The sequence below is a fragment of the Halichondria panicea genome, chromosome 8 (assembly GCF_963675165.1).
Source record: "Halichondria panicea chromosome 8, odHalPani1.1, whole genome shotgun sequence".
Classification (NCBI taxonomy): Eukaryota; Metazoa; Porifera; class Demospongiae; order Suberitida; family Halichondriidae; genus Halichondria; species Halichondria panicea.
The window spans coordinates 5,914,715-5,930,516 of NC_087384.1; the positions used below are offsets into that span (position 1 = coordinate 5,914,715).

The 15,802-nt window shown below is 41.8% G+C and overlaps 2 protein-coding genes across 3 annotated transcripts; one reads left to right on the plus strand and one right to left on the minus strand.

Moving 5' to 3' along the window:
• Window positions 1-52: 52 nt before the first annotated feature.
• On the minus strand, window positions 53-15,697 carry LOC135340373 (probable ATP-dependent RNA helicase DHX37). 2 transcript variants are annotated; one of them, XM_064536704.1, is made up of 20 exons: window positions 15,356-15,697; window positions 14,749-15,300; window positions 14,260-14,551; window positions 13,737-13,792; window positions 12,969-13,082; window positions 12,570-12,671; window positions 12,095-12,408; window positions 11,518-11,707; window positions 11,114-11,346; window positions 10,862-10,958; window positions 10,711-10,776; window positions 10,096-10,335; window positions 9,975-10,040; window positions 9,354-9,578; window positions 8,946-9,059; window positions 1,793-2,045; window positions 1,545-1,639; window positions 606-679; window positions 459-556; window positions 53-176 (listed from the first exon to the last, which is right to left on the minus strand). In XM_064536704.1, the coding sequence occupies exons 1-20, from the start codon at window positions 15,617-15,619 to the stop codon at window positions 79-81; spliced, it is 3,543 nt and encodes a 1,180-aa protein (XP_064392774.1). In that variant the 5' UTR covers window positions 15,620-15,697; the 3' UTR covers window positions 53-78. The 2 variants fall into 2 exon arrangements, with proteins under 2 accessions (XP_064392774.1, XP_064392775.1); XM_064536705.1 differs by lacking the exons at window positions 53-176; window positions 459-556; window positions 606-679; window positions 1,545-1,639; window positions 1,793-2,045 and adding an exon at window positions 7,402-7,528.
• LOC135340430 (TNF receptor-associated factor 3-like) lies at window positions 5,953-6,943 on the plus strand. The gene is made up of 3 exons (XM_064536779.1): window positions 5,953-6,127; window positions 6,245-6,485; window positions 6,701-6,943. The coding sequence occupies exons 1-3, from the start codon at window positions 5,970-5,972 to the stop codon at window positions 6,926-6,928; spliced, it is 627 nt and encodes a 208-aa protein (XP_064392849.1). The 5' UTR covers window positions 5,953-5,969; the 3' UTR covers window positions 6,929-6,943.
• Window positions 15,698-15,802: the final 105 nt, after the last annotated feature.

Genomic DNA, 15,802 nt, shown 5'->3' on the forward strand with positions numbered 1-15,802 from the left:
TATTTTATGACGCAGAGGACACGAACATGAACCGCAATACATTGTTACGGTATGCATGACAAAGAAGATTTAATTAGTTCATGTAGAGCCAGTTTCTGCTGTCTTTGGGGGCCACATTTGAGATAGTTTCTTGTGCTTTGATTCCGGTAGCCACAGTGAATACGCTTTCAGCAAATCTGCAGTGCAAAATTATAATAATTATACACATAAAGAACAAGCACAGCTACTCACACACACACGCACACAGGTTGCTACGTGGGTGGAGACTTGTTCAATGAGGGCAATAATGACTACCGTATAGCGGGTACTTTTTATGGGTAAAAATTCATTCAACTCGAAAACGGTGATTTTCGTGCATAAAACTTTTGCGGAGGTCAGCTTATCCTAACGAATATTCACCCCACAAAAATTACCCGCTATACGGTACTGAAGCATTGTACATATATACGGGAACTCACACTTTGGCTGGGTTGTCCATGCATCCATAAGAGCATCTCTAGAACACACTTTGAGGCTTAGCAACGCATTCAACAGAGTCTCACACTGCTTGTGGATCCTGTACACGCAAGTATGATCATCACAGCATTATCACTAAACGCGCTTACTTTGACCACTTTCTCACCATGGCAACAGGTGAGACCAGGAGGTGCGGGGTGAACTCCCCTAGTATGGGAATCACCTAGTGGAATAGATATGTAAGAGAAGAAGTTACAATGAATTTTATTGCCATAATAATTATGCACTCCAATAGACAGTACACAGGAGGCATTATGCTGACCTGTCACAAATACTCACTGGTGCAATAACAATAACCCAAGCCAGAAATTGTCCCAGTGGAATTTAATTATGTATACTCTCTGGCTAAGCCCAGAGGAGGTACAACACGTGTTAATTACCTCTGCAATAACGTTGAGCGTGGGCGGATAATCGAGGCATAATTACGCCCACGCTCAACGTTATTGCAGAGGCAATTAGCCCAGAGGAGGCACACGTGTTGTGTTGTACCTGGGTTAAGCCTATCAGCATGCTAATCCATGACATCATGTGGGTGTGGTTTTATGATATGAGTGGGTTGATGATGACAACGTTTTACAAATCTACAATCTGATTGTCGGTGCCAATCCCCTGGTGCAGGGGACAACTCAACATGCACACTGTTGCCAGGCCCTCTTCGAGATAAGGGGGCGTGGCTTGCGAGACTAATAATAACTCATGAAAGGTCAGTGATAATTACCAATAAATTGCAAACTTCCTAATTTAAGATTTCCGTTTACAACAGCATGTGGTTGTGACCAGAGGAGGTGGTACGACACGTGTGCCTCGATTACGCTAATTGCCTCTGCAATAACCTTTGAGCGTGGATGTAACCACGCCTCGATTATCCACCCACGCTCAATGTTATCGAAGAGGCAATTAGCCTAATCGAGGCACGTGTGTCGTACCTCCTCTGGGTTGTGACGTAGGTTGGACAGAACGCCTACTACAGTTTTAAGTAGAGTTGAGTACTCTTCCCAATGAGAACTCTCGAGTATAATGGATCTTACCTTCCCCTGTAGTAAGAATTGGGCAAACAGTTTGTACTTGTCCACGCCATCAGGATAAGGTAGCTCTTGTGCTGACAGGGGCCAACTCAGATCCCCTGCATCGAGAACAAATCATCTAAAACATTCCTAGTTTATGATGCACTGCACATACACGTACATCAAAAAGTTGGTCTCTCTCTATTATAAATATACAATATATTGCGATCAAGAGCAATAATAAGTAATACACTATGACTGCATGCACTCACCATACGTGCAAGTCATGTGACATCTAACAGTTCCAGTGTCTGGATCATATGACGGAGGAGGTGTGTCGAGTGGGGGTGAGAAGGTGCAGTACTGAGGGACTATTCTGGGAAGCCACGCCTCCTCTACGGCCGACACTGTCCTCATGTACAGAGCCTTTGCCTCCACAATCTCCTGGAAGACCACCACCTCTGGTTGGGTGTGGTAGAGGGACGATGAGTGATGGAGAAACACCAGGTCCAAGCAGAGGGTGCTCTGTGAGGGGGGAGCGATACTTATATTACACAAAGAGCAAAGTTACACCACGCCTGTTGTACATCGCCTGTTGTACATCGCCTGTTGTACATCTATGATCTAGACACTGTTTAGAAAGTTTCTACATGATTTCATGCACTCCTGCTATTACGTAGACACTAAGTTGATAAGTTGATAAGATCTACATAGGAAGGGAAAAGTGCCTCAGAGGAGGTATACTACGGGACTTGTATACCTGCAACTTACTATTGTCAAGTACTATCGAAATCTTCGAGGCACTTATATTTCGTGGAATGGCCTCTAAAAGCATTTCGTTGCACAATGTTTAATGACTGCTTACCGGAAGCCACGCCTTTAATCTTTGCACATTATAGCAGATAATTCTAATTAAAGAACAATTTTCGTGGACTTAGTTTTCGTGTAGGATTGCTAACCTACAAAATCAACGAAAATTAAGCCCCTCAAAAATTTCGCGCTATATGATAATTGTATTGCCTCGAGGGCAAGGTTTGCGCATGCGCACTAGTATCTAAATGAGTTAAGACACTGTACTGTAAATGCTGACAAAATTAATGAAAGCACCGTAGGTGCTGATGCCTCGGTGGAGGTGCCAAAGCTATATAACAAGCTCTACTAATAGCAAATGATGAACATTTTTGCATCAATTAATTTTGCTGCATGCAAACTCAAAGAGTGGGTAATGATCGACCTTAAAAACGATTGATGCCAAAAGTTCAAGTCTAAAAATTAATGGCTGCATCAGCAGAGCCTTGCAGCTACCAATATCTAGCGTTCTAGTGCAGAGCTAACTACTAAGTAGAGTAGCAACACTCGGTAAACAAGTTTGGCTATGTGCTTCTGAAAAGGCTGCAATGGCATTCCTAGTAAGCAAAACTAGGCATAACTCGAGAACAAAGCATTATTTTACAAATCTTACGAATTAAAATCCAAGAAAACACAATTAGAAGCCTATAGAAACTCTTACTTGCATTTCATTGATCCTTGAGCAGCTGTAGCAGTCCACACACACACAGACACACACACAGACACACTACCGTATACCTCGCTTGCGCATGCGCACTGAGGCATAAAAATCACCTGAGATATTCCTAAACAATAATGGGGAAATTCATAGCACACTTCATAGCACACAGCATTTTTACACATGCATGTACACCTACTATAAAAGTCCAAACATAGTGAATTCACTCACTCTGACTGTCTACTTATCCCAGACAACAAGGCATTGAATCTGCCACTCTTATTAACATAGATGGCGGTATGGCGAAACATTTTGGGCCATGCTCATTTCTGAAATTGATTGTTTACATGCAGTTAGAGATGTACAGTACAGTAGAACCTCGATTATCCGGACACCTTGGTTCCAGAGGCAGCCCGGTTAAGTGAATATGCCAGATAACGAATAGATAAACCACGCCTTAATCCACCCACTTTATTAATAAACAGCAGTGCCACATGGTTTTCTGCGCATCGCAGAAGATAAGCAGACCTGTCTCCATAGTAACAGCTGCAATGCGGATGCGCATTTCAAGGACACGCCCATTTTCTGAATTATTAAATCTGATTAAAAAAAACTTCCAAGCCGGATAATCGAGGTTCCGGATAATGGAGAGCTGGATAATCGAGGTTCTACTGTATACTATAAATATAGTATGCTATAGCTGAGCATTTGAGGAGGGACTTCCCCGCCCACCATACTAGATGAACTGGGAGAAGACAGTGAATGGTAATTATGGGGGAATTCCCCTCCAAGACCTTCACTTCCTGTGTGACAAGTGCTGACTGTGCAATTATAGATACTATAAATATAGCTAGCTAGCTATACCTATAAAAGCTGCAAGTGCTCAAACTGGTATAAATATAGTATTAAGGTGCAATCCCCAGGCTGATTCATGAGACTACACTCTGCAACCTATAAAAGTTCTGACAAGTGTATGTTCATATCAACTCTGCGCACTTAAGGCCCGGGACCAGATTTCAACACCAAAATTGACACTATGTTCATACTGCTGTATTATTTGCAATATACAGTGTATGCTGCATCAAAATGATCCAAAATGAAGCTCAATGTTTTCTTTTTCTAAAAAATTAATTAGCTTAATTCAATTATGCTAATTAGTCCCATAAATGGTGATGACGTCATGCCACTTTCAGAAAGAGAAATGCAAATACGGCGTTGAAGATGCTAAGATCAAGCTTCAAAAACAAGGCTAGATGAACATCTCATAGCTAGGTACTAGTATCCTTGATGGGAAGAGTAGGAGTTATTGTATTCTTGAGATACACAAAATAGCCTGTCAGAGCTAAAGAAGCTAGCATAGCTAAAAAAGTTTTGGACATTTTTACTTCCCATCAATCATAACAACATACTCTATCTTTTGAGGGCCTAAACAGCTACTCTTACCTTGTTTAAGTTCGCCGTATTTGTTGCCTAAGATAATCTATAATAGTTCTAGCAGCTAGCGAAGTTGACATTATGACGTCTGTGCAATGAATAACATTAATAAACATTATGAATCTCATTAACACTATTAACACTACACGATCTACATATAATGTAGGCAATGAAAAAACTACTCTGTGTAGTTAAGGCCTGGGTCAGGCACTGATAAGTTATTCATTACCAACATTTAATGTAGATGATGTAGATTATGTAGTGTTAATGAGGTTCATAACCATTATTAATGTTATTCATTGCAATTGATGTCACGTGTCACGAAGAAGTCAAGGTACTTGCTTAGCTAGCTGATGGAACTATTGTACAGAATCTTTAGCAACAAATGCGGTGGACTTGCACAAGGTAAGACTAGTTGTTTAGGCCCTCAAAAGATAGAGTAGGTTGTCATGATTATATTTCCAGCGGGGGAAGTCAATATGTGCAAAACTGCCTTAGCTATACTGGCTTCTTTAGCTCTGACAGCCACTCTAGAGGTAGGCTATGCTGTGTATCTCAAGAATACAGTAACTCCTACTCTTCCCCCGCCGGATATTAGTACCTAGCAATGATAAGTTCATCTAGCCTTGTTTTTGAAGTTTGATCTTAGCATCTTCATGGCCGCATTTTGTAGTTCTTCTTACTAAAAGTGGCATGACGTCATCACCATTTTTGGGGCTAATTAGCATAATTGAATTAAGCTAATTAGTGTTTTGGAAAAAGAAAACATTGAGCTTCATTTTGGATCATTTTGATGCAGCATACACTGTATATTGCAAATAATACAGCAGTATGAACATAGTGTTGAATTTTGGTATTTACAGCCAGACCGGGCCTTAACTACGCAGAGTATCCAAGAAACTATCTAAGAAACTATCCCCAGGCTTACATTATTATAATGTAGGCAATGAATAAAATTAAACTATCCAAGAAACCAAGGTGCAATCCCCAGGCTGATTCCTCTGCAACCTATAAAAGTTCTGACAAGTGTATGTTCAGTTGAAATTAGCCCAGACAACATCTAGGATTTTCCTATTAAAGGCTATAGTGTTGCCCCAGACAACATCTAGGATTTTCCTATTAAGGTTAGAAGAGAGAAGAGATATTCGTTGTAAAACTTCATACGGGCGAGTAAAAGCTAAGAGTAGACGGTAAGTATCTAAAAATACGCTTGATTTTCGATAAACAGGAGGCTAGCTCCAACCAAATTGACTTTTTTCAAAATTTCTCTTCGTCTGGCCCTGCCCCTACCTTTCTTTAATTGGATAGAGCCCTCAGTTGAAGATTCCGGGTTTATCCATGCTAAAAATTGACGCAAGAAAACTCCAGTACAACTTGTCTGATGCTACACTAAAAACATAGCTATTAGCGATAATGATATTCATACTCAACTACCACTGCAGTATAAAAACAACCAGCAGTCATCAACAGTCACTACTATAAATGTATAGCAGGAATTTATAGCAGGAATGGCAGACTGTAAAATAGCTCGCAGCACAGTACAGAACTTGGATCTCTTTGACAAGTATACTTGCCCTCACTGTCACCATCTCTGCAAGGATGCTGTACAGTCAGTGTGCGGCCACTGGCTGTGTGAGAGCTGTGCAGATGAGCTAATGGCAACTAGGTGAGTTGTAATGGCTATATTGATTTATGCGTAAACAAAACGTAATAGGTAATCCCGTATACAGCTATAGTTGTTTACATGTTATATATAGCTGGACTATTTATTGTTATTCTACAGTTCCCCCAAGTGCCCGCGACCTGATTGCCAAGAAGACCTCAGTTCAGATGGAGACAAGTGCTTCCCCGATCGGTTTGTGAGGAAAGAGATTGCAAAGATGATCGTCCTCTGCCCCTACGAAGGCAACGGTTGCCAATGGGAGGACAAGACGGCAGATCTGGAGGCTCATCTGAAGACATGTACATTCGCCTCTGATGTGACGTGTCCTCTAGCTTCTCTAGGATGCCAACACAGCCAAACAGTAAGTATAGTCTATACAAGTAAGGATAACAACTAATTCCTAGAGAAGCAAGTGGACACGTCACATCGGATGAATGTTTTGATGCTACTGTAGTCAGTACCATCTTATAAGATGGTACTGACTATACAGTAGCATCAAAATATTTATTCGTATGATTATAGTAACTAATTATAATGACAATGTGTACACTAGCTTGCTTCACTAATTATTCACAGGGAACAAAAGAGGAACTACAGAAGCACATAGCTGAGTGTGGACCAGAGCATCTACAGCTAATAGCTGATATTTTGAGTCTCTTACGCCCACTACTACCATCAGCACTTAGCTCCGAGAGTGCTAGCGTGGTCGAGAGAGACGGAGTCCTTACTAGCAAAGGAAGCAAAACACAGTGGACGGGGGTGCTAGCTACATGTATGTATTTTTTTAGTTGGACTAGGATTTAGAAGCCCAAAGGCATTGATTTAGTATCCCGAGCGTAGCGAGGGTACTATAAATGGCTGGGGGCTTCTAAATCAGTGCCATTGGGCTTCTAAATCCCAATCTAACTCATTTAGATACTAGTACGCATGCGCAAACATTGCCCTTGAGGCTTGACTTCAATACAATTACTTGACAACGGAATACTAGGTATACTAAGTAAGTTGCAGGTATACTAAGTCCCATAGTATACCTGCTCTGAGTCTGAGGCACTTTTCCCATGTACTATAATTATGTAGATCTATCAACTAGTGTCTATTTATGATTATAGCCTATTATATCTTCGTTGCAACAATGTCATGTTCTTATACAGCACTGGCTACTGGGTACACTGTAGGATCATCTTCTCATCCAGTGAGTGCAGGTGTTCAACGACTGATGGACAATTATCAACTCACTACTTCACAAGTCAACAGAGAAATCCAACAAAAAGACATACCATATTTGGCTGTTAGTTTTGACAATGTGGAGCTCTATGTTGATGCTATGGAATTATCTCCTGGCGAACAAACTGATGTCCACAGAAAGCCACATACCCACATAGCCATGATTGAGTGCTTGAGAATCTGGAAAAGAAAAAAGCTCTCACAAGCGACATTCTGGGCTCTTCTGGAAATGTTAGTAAAGCTGAAGAAAGAGACAATTGCTAACCAAATCTGTCAGTATATAAAGGTGAGTATTTGTGTGTGTCTCAATTCGTGTACAAAATAGAAAGCATAGTACTATTAATGTATCTTCAGGCAATTCTTAGAGTTAGCATTACAGTAAAAATTATAACGAACTCTCTAAATAGTGGACCTCTCTGTTACAGCGGACAGCATGCCTTGTACCAACTGCTTTTACAATGTAACTAGTGTACCTGCAACACCAAATAGCAGACACCTCTAAACTCCAGACAATGGACAAGTCGCATTGCACAAAAGATACACTAGAGTACCAAATTACCTTATTAGGTCTTTTCACAAAAAACTGTACTCATGAGGTCATTATTGCACAATGCACAATTGAATGGTAAACCTCCTAATGAACATCTTTCAACTGGCTTTAGGGGGCTCAATGCATGCTCTTTGTTGATTAGTGCTCAGTGAGATTGCGTATTAATTGTCACTGAAGTTTCATTCAATACAGGAAATGGAAATCTAAGGCTCTACTCAGTGGAACAGCTACGTATCGAGATCTAATCAATAGAATATCAACATTTATTGATTATACCTCAAAACATTATTGTGTGTGTGTTTGTTTGTGTGTCAATGATTTTAACGCTATAAACTAACGAATGTTGCAAGCTGCGCTGTGCTAATGCCTCTCTCGCCATGTTTATAATTACTTAGAAAATCATGTAGCAAAGATTAGATAAGAACATTCAAATCTGATCAGTTAGAAACTCATGGTTGCTATGATCTAAAATGCTTAGACACTGTTCCTACATGATGGCTAGTACAGGGCTAGTAGAACCCTCACTACGTTAGGGATTCTACAACCAGCCCTTTGAGCTTCTAAACCACGTAGAAACTTTCTAAACAGCTATAATTATGTATACCTCCTCTGAGGCGCTTTTCCTATGTACATCTATCAACTATTGTCTAGCGGGTAATTTTCGTGGGGTACAATATTCGTTACTTTCGTGGGCAAGCTGACCTATACGAAAAATTTCCCCACGAAAACGTAGGCGTGGCTTACCGTAACACATGCAATGCAAGCAATAAGTAAAACGAAATGTATACTCACGAAAATCACCGTTTTCCAGTTGAACGAATTTTTTACCCCACGAAAATTACCCGCTATACAGTAGTGTCTAAATAATTTATGTATACCACTACATACGTGGACAACTGTAAGTGTACTTACAAAATAATGAGGATAAAAACAAACAATTGAAGAGGCTAATATACATAACTATATAGTTACAAGTAATAAAAGAAAACGCCTACACCCCCCCCCCCCACACACACACACCTACCCACACTCCACACACACACACACCTGATAAGCATGGCGGAGCCTCTTCTTGTCCTCAGAGTCGAGAGAGTGAGTGGGTATCTTCCTGGCTACGTGGTCTCCCAGCCCTGTCAGCATGATCTGTCTTAGACACCGTGCCTGTGTGTGGGGTCATTAGTTAATGTACAGTATAGAGGCTGGGGTTTATGTCAGCATGATCTGTTTTAAGACACTATTATATGGAGCATTATACATTGAGAATATAGCACAAACATTTCTTCAAGTACTCAATAACAATGTTAAATTTAAGAGGAGGCATTCATCGTTAAAACTATGCATTGCCTAGGTATAAGGAAATGATTAGACAACTCAGTAAAATAATGGGTATACAAAGTGTCATAATAATTAAAAAGAATTACCACATCGACATTATCGTAACTGTACTGTAAAAACCTGCTCTTGAGTGGGTGGGGCCAACTTGGGGTCAAGGTACACCCTGTTGCTAGGACACACGGCATTGACAGTGTTGGTGAGCTGCTGTCTCAGTTTCCTGACCTCCAGCATGGCTTTGTGACGAAGGCCGTGACTCTCACACACACTCGGAGTGCATCCAGCAAACTCACTGGCTCCCACACCGCGTAAGAGGACCATCAGATCTCCCAGCAGCTGGCATTCACCCTGTGTGTCAGGTGACATAAGTACGTAGTAGTAAATATGCTGTGTTGGTATTTTGTTTGTTAAACACACATTCTGTTGATGATTATTACCAACTGTGCAATGTTGATTTTCAAAAATCACAAAAATAGAGATATGACATATACAACGTAACATCAGGAGTGCATGAATGTACTCCTGATGTCATGAATGATTGTACATACTGTATAGCATGCAATTTTTCTATGAACTACCATTTAAATCATATTTGTACAGCTCAGGATAGTGACGTTGAACGTATTGCAGTAGAATAATTTCGGAGTTTTAATTTTCGTACGATGCTCTGCAATACGAAACTGTCCATCATACGAAAATAACTCGCTATACGGATGTTTACTGTATACATGCAGACTTCCTTACATGTCCAGCCCAGCTTCTTCTAATACTGTACACTCTATCCTGTCTCTTCTTCCTTTTCTCGTCCTCCTGAGCACAATTATTATTTAAATCAGCCACATTCAAGGTAACCACAGCAACCTACCTGTTCATCGTCATGGAGACCACCCTCGGCAAACACCTCCCTCACACTTAGAGCTGCTACCAAAGCAATGACATATTGAATACAGTCGCCTTGACCACCGAGGGCCAACATTTTAGCATAGCGAGGAGCAAGAGGGAAATGGGACATGATTCGGCCGAGGGGATTGATGGAGGGCGGCTCATTCATGAGGGGAGATGGAGAGTCAAGTGCACCGAGTTTCAACAGCAGATCCTCAGCAGCCTGCATATGGTATGGTAATGTTTACACACTAAATATGTATACTCAACGAGATCAGAAATATCAGAACAACAAAAGAGCATGTAACATGACAAGTACATTTAGCTCATAATTATTGGTGAGGCTCAGCATTTATAAGGTACTCATCACTGTTAGTCAGGAGAACGAAAGTATGAAACATCACAGCCTGTCAGGGGATGCATCTATGCATGTACACTGTACATGTATAGTACATGTGTACGCAGTGTTAGAAAGTACTCACTGCCATCGGTCATTGACCAGACGTTTAATTAGAATAACCAATACAAATAACATTTGACCATACAGTCAATAACCATTATTTCTAACACTGTGTACATGCAGCACCGACACACTGACAGTGATGGTCTTTGCAGCTGGCGGAGTGGGAAAGGGGAAATTGGTAACTTTGGCGATTCCCAGAGCCTGTAAAAATAACCATAATAAAATCAACGAATGTAGGTATGCATGCATATTTATACAGTTATTAGTGAGATGATCTTTACCGTACCTTCATTTGTAGAACGAGGTCGTCCACTGGTCTCCGGGTCATCTCAGGACAAGAGAACTCAGTAAATTCATTGTGAAACACCGCAGAAGAGTACAACCTGCACACAGAAGGGGGAGGGGCATACCAATGAAACAAGCAGCTAAGTGTTTAGAAAAAGAATTCACGGAACGTCTAGGAATGACAGAAGATGCGTATTGTAACGTAAAATTATAGCCAACCACTTGACTATATATAACCATGGCAACCTCATACCTGTAACAGTGTCCTGGTTCCGTTCTACCAGCCCGTCCTGCTCTCTGATTGGCTGAAGCCTTGGATGTCCAGCCCACCTTGAACGTGGACACGCCTGTCACTTTGTCATAGTATCTCATCTTAACGAAGCCAGTGTCAACGACGTACTTGACCCCCGGGATGGTGAGGGAGGTCTCAGCTACGTTAGTGGCCACCACACACAGTCGAACCCCCTCTGGGGGAGTTTGAAACACCTGGGGGGGGGCAAGGGTAAGCAGTCATATGATATGTTTGAAAACTTAACAGGAGCTATTGTAGGTACTGAAATTATGAAGTTAAATGGGAAGGAGGCAGATATATCATTAAGATGGGGAGTGTAAAATTGCCCGTCACAAAAGCATGACTGTCTTGCGGTACAACCCAACCTTTGCTTGTTGCTGAGGGGCTAGAAGTGAATAGAGCGGTAGTACCAACAATGGTAGTTGAGAGTCATGTGACGGATCACATGATCCTTCATCATCACTCCCCTCACTGCTCCACTCGTCACCACTATAACACTCGTCACTGTTGGCCACACCCACAACTTCCTCAAGAGCCAGGGGCAAAATAGGATAACTATAATTGGTAAGTACAATTAAAAAGTACAAAATACTTAATCAGCAAAAGCACAGTAAACAGAAACAGAAAGTACTATTTGATTGGGAGAATGATAACACTGCCCCAAAACCATATACTATAAAAACAAACACATTTTCTGGCAGATGTTCATACATAGACAAAGTTTTCCAGGGGAGGAGGGGGGGGGGGGCAAAATCGTACCCCTGGATACAACCCCCTCCAAATGAATATTTGATAAGGGGATATCAAGGGCCATCTTTTAATTAGGAAAATGCACAATCGTATGTAAGTAAACTCAAGACAGTGATGAGCCATGTTAGATTCAAAACATGACTATTTCTATGCAACCACTGATCTAAACACATCATTAGAGAGGCTACTCACTTATTAAGGTCAATCTCTCTCCTACGTGTAGCCATGTCTCTGTAACTCCTCCCCTCTCTTCTCACAACCATCACACCCTCTACCGGCATACTGCCGTCGTCATCGTCCTCACAAACCTCACCCACTCCACCAAACGTCTGCCGTAGCTTCCGACATAGTGTGTGTACTTCTCTTTGCCCCGTAACAAACACGAGAATATTGCCAGTTTTAAGCGTACGGTGGATCTTGCAGACCTTGCGATACGCTTCAGCCTGGTAGTCTGTAGGAGTCCGTTTATTAAAGTGTACAGTGACAGGATATTGCCGAGACTCTATCTGTGCATGAGGGGGTGGGTGGTAGGTTCTGATACAACTTCACCATATATGCATTCAGTTGTAATCTGTGCATGTTGTCAGGCAGGTGGTTGAATGAGTGTACGTGTGTGTGTGTGTGTGTGTGTGTGTGTGTGTGTGTGTGTGTGTGTAGGAGGACTCACAGAGATGACGGGAGGAGGGGTTGAGAAGAGATGAGGGTTTGTTGTGAAATCCTCTACTCTCAGCGTGGCAGACATTATTACAAATTTCAGGGGGTTTCCCTTCTGTACACAAGAAACATACATGTACAAACAATAATATGGTTAGCATATCACAAAGCTGTATTGTTAGCCGGCAAAGCACCTGAACACCTTAACAACATGTGACTACTACAGACTAATTAATGACCCGTAGTAAAAAACAAGTCACCAGTTTTATTAGAATAATTTATAGCCAATGCAAGATCTTACACTTCGTTCCTCTACAAGGGCTTGTACTTTTGTATTTGAAAAGCCCCTCATACAAGCCCTTGACATGTATTTTCAAAAGTCATTACATTTGAAACAAATCAGAGCTCTCACCTTTTGCCTGAGGGGAACTATACGAGACAGCAGGCCAATCAGAATATCAGTGAAGACACTTCTCTCATGAGCTTCATCAATCACTATCACGGAATAGCGGCTCAAAAGAAAATCCTGAGAAAAAATAAAACTAAACAGCATCTCTCACATTATTATACAATAAAACTTCCAGCCATTATTATAATTATAATGATGTACACACAGTGAGGCAAGTGCTGACCACTTGGATAAGGTCAAAGTACTAAAGTGCCTCAACTGTGAACTTTCTGTTGCAGGTTACTTAAGGCACATGTGAAGTTGCACAATGCACCCTGATGACCCTGCAGGTGCTCACAAAAGAGCACTATGTAACTAACTCAACACATGATGGTAACTATGCAGACTGAGTATGCACACATTTCTAATTGACACTATGGCTATGATCTAACTTCCACTCCATTAGCTAACACTTCCATTACACCAATAATGCACACATGTACTTTATACTATAGTTACCTTTCACAGTGTACTTGTCCCCTAGCTACCTGTGTATACTGGAGTGAACCATCCAGAGGAGGACCGACATGCGTGCACGAATCACTACAAGTTTAGTGCATTGACGTCATTGCGGTCACGTGATAACGTCCAGGCCACAATGCACTGAACTTGTAGTGATTGGTGCACGCAGGTTAGACCTCCTCTGGAACTAGTCTATCATGCAGGTACATGTATATAGGAAGATTGCATGTAGGAAGATTGGAGCATAAATTAGCTCATACAATCGCTCACCCTTTCAATTTCCTTCAACAGCACTCCATCTGTCATGAATTTGATTCTAGTTTGATCTACAGGCATAAACAGGGGAAATTGTATCAATAGTGTAGCAATAGCCATGGAAACACAATTAGGATGTGAGCTAATTGCACTGACAAAGGAAGGGAGACAGCTGGGTTAATAGGATTATCATAACAAATCACTCATTTTCACATGCACACAGAGAGGTAATGTTCCAAAAGTCATACATGGGCGACTAGTCATCCTGTTTATGATAACACAATTATGTACACACAGTGAGGCAAGTGCTGACCACTTGGATAAGATCAAAGTACTAAAGTGCCTCAACTGTGAACTTTCTGTTGCAGGTTACTTAAGGCACATGTGAAGTAGTTGCACAATGCACCCTGATGACCCTGCATGCATGCACACAGTAGAGCATTAATTATGTAACTAGCGTAGAAAACCAACTAACACACGCATGCCTAGTGTACATAACCAGAGCAATAAGTCTATACACGTACTATTCAAACTGCACCTGTTGTATTGCCTTCGTAACGAATTTGATAGGACACCACACTGGTAGATAGACCCATCTCCATGGCAACCCGCTTGGACATACTGACGGCCGCCACTCTTCTGGGTTCGGTGATCCCTATGAGAGATGTTCCACCCATTTTGCAGGTGTAGCCAGCTTCATACAGGAACTGTGGTACTTGAGTGGTCTTGCCACTTCCTGTCTCTCCACACAGGACCACTACAGGATGCTGGGAGATGGCCTCCATTACAATCTGCTCCTCGCCGAGAATGGGGAGAGAGAGCCGTGCCATCTGTGAGTGTGGGGGTGGAGTAGGCGTGAGGTGGATTACACACTCGATGTGTATAAACATAGAGGCTATGGGTGCGGCAGTTCTGATTACCTTGTACTACGAAATACAATATTAATCATTCCATACAAGGGCGGCAAAGGGACAGTAAACATGTAGATATAATTAGGGAAATTAATGTTTAATTATTGAACTCACACCTGGACATCTGGATCTCTTTCCAGCCCAATGAACACAGCCGGCCTCTTCTCTGTCTTTATAGCCTCTTCACATCTAGTCTGTTCTGGATCATCCTGTGCACACTGTTTTATCAGTTCTTTGGTAGAGTCTACATGTTTAGGTGGTGACGATTCAATAAGGCCATTCTCCAAAATGATGCTGGCTTCTTCACATTTGTTCTTTACTGCCTCCTCAGACTCACTCTGACTATCTTCAAGGCTTGAGTCGCTACAGTATTCGTCAGTGTCCACATCCTCATTAACCACATCACCATTAACCTCTTCAACTTGTACTGCAGGAGGGCGAGGATTGAGCTGTACCTTCTCCTCTCGAACTTTCCTTCGTTTGCGTTGGTTTTTTCGCCGATGACTAACGGGCTCGCTGTATGGAGTGGGCGTGTCTGGAAGGGGGTGGGTTGAGCGTAGTTGCTTATTTGTCTTTCTTGATTGGCCGATACTGGTGGACGAGTGGAAGAAAGTCATATATGAGTCGGGGAGGGCCAGCGTAGATAGACTATCCAATAGAACAGCTCTCTGTGAATATGGATTAGAGTTGACCACGTGGAGTGGGCATTATTTGGAAACCAACCTTCGCTTTCTTTTCCCTGCTCTCTACGATCTTCTGTAGACGTTTCCTGTGCTTGGAGCTCAACTTTTTTCTTTTGGGAATACATTCTTCGTCTGCACCTGAGCTGACCCTCTTCCTAGACGGCAGTACCAGTGAATTGGTGTCATCCGGGTGACTTCCAGTCTGATCATCTAGCTCAACTTTGGGTACAATTTCTTGGCTCGCTTTCTTAACAGGATTTTTTCGTGCTTTCCAGTTGTAGCCTAAGCGCTTTCGAAAAGCCATTTCCTTGAGCTTGATAAAGATATCTATCGCTTGTACTCGACTCGATGCAGTAACATGTGCTTCTCGGGTCACCCACCCACGCATTTCACTATGTAATAGACTTCCAGACATGTGAACTTCTTCTTTTGTGTGGGCAAATTTGCATGACGTTTCCAATCCTAATTAAGACAATTATGTGCCAAT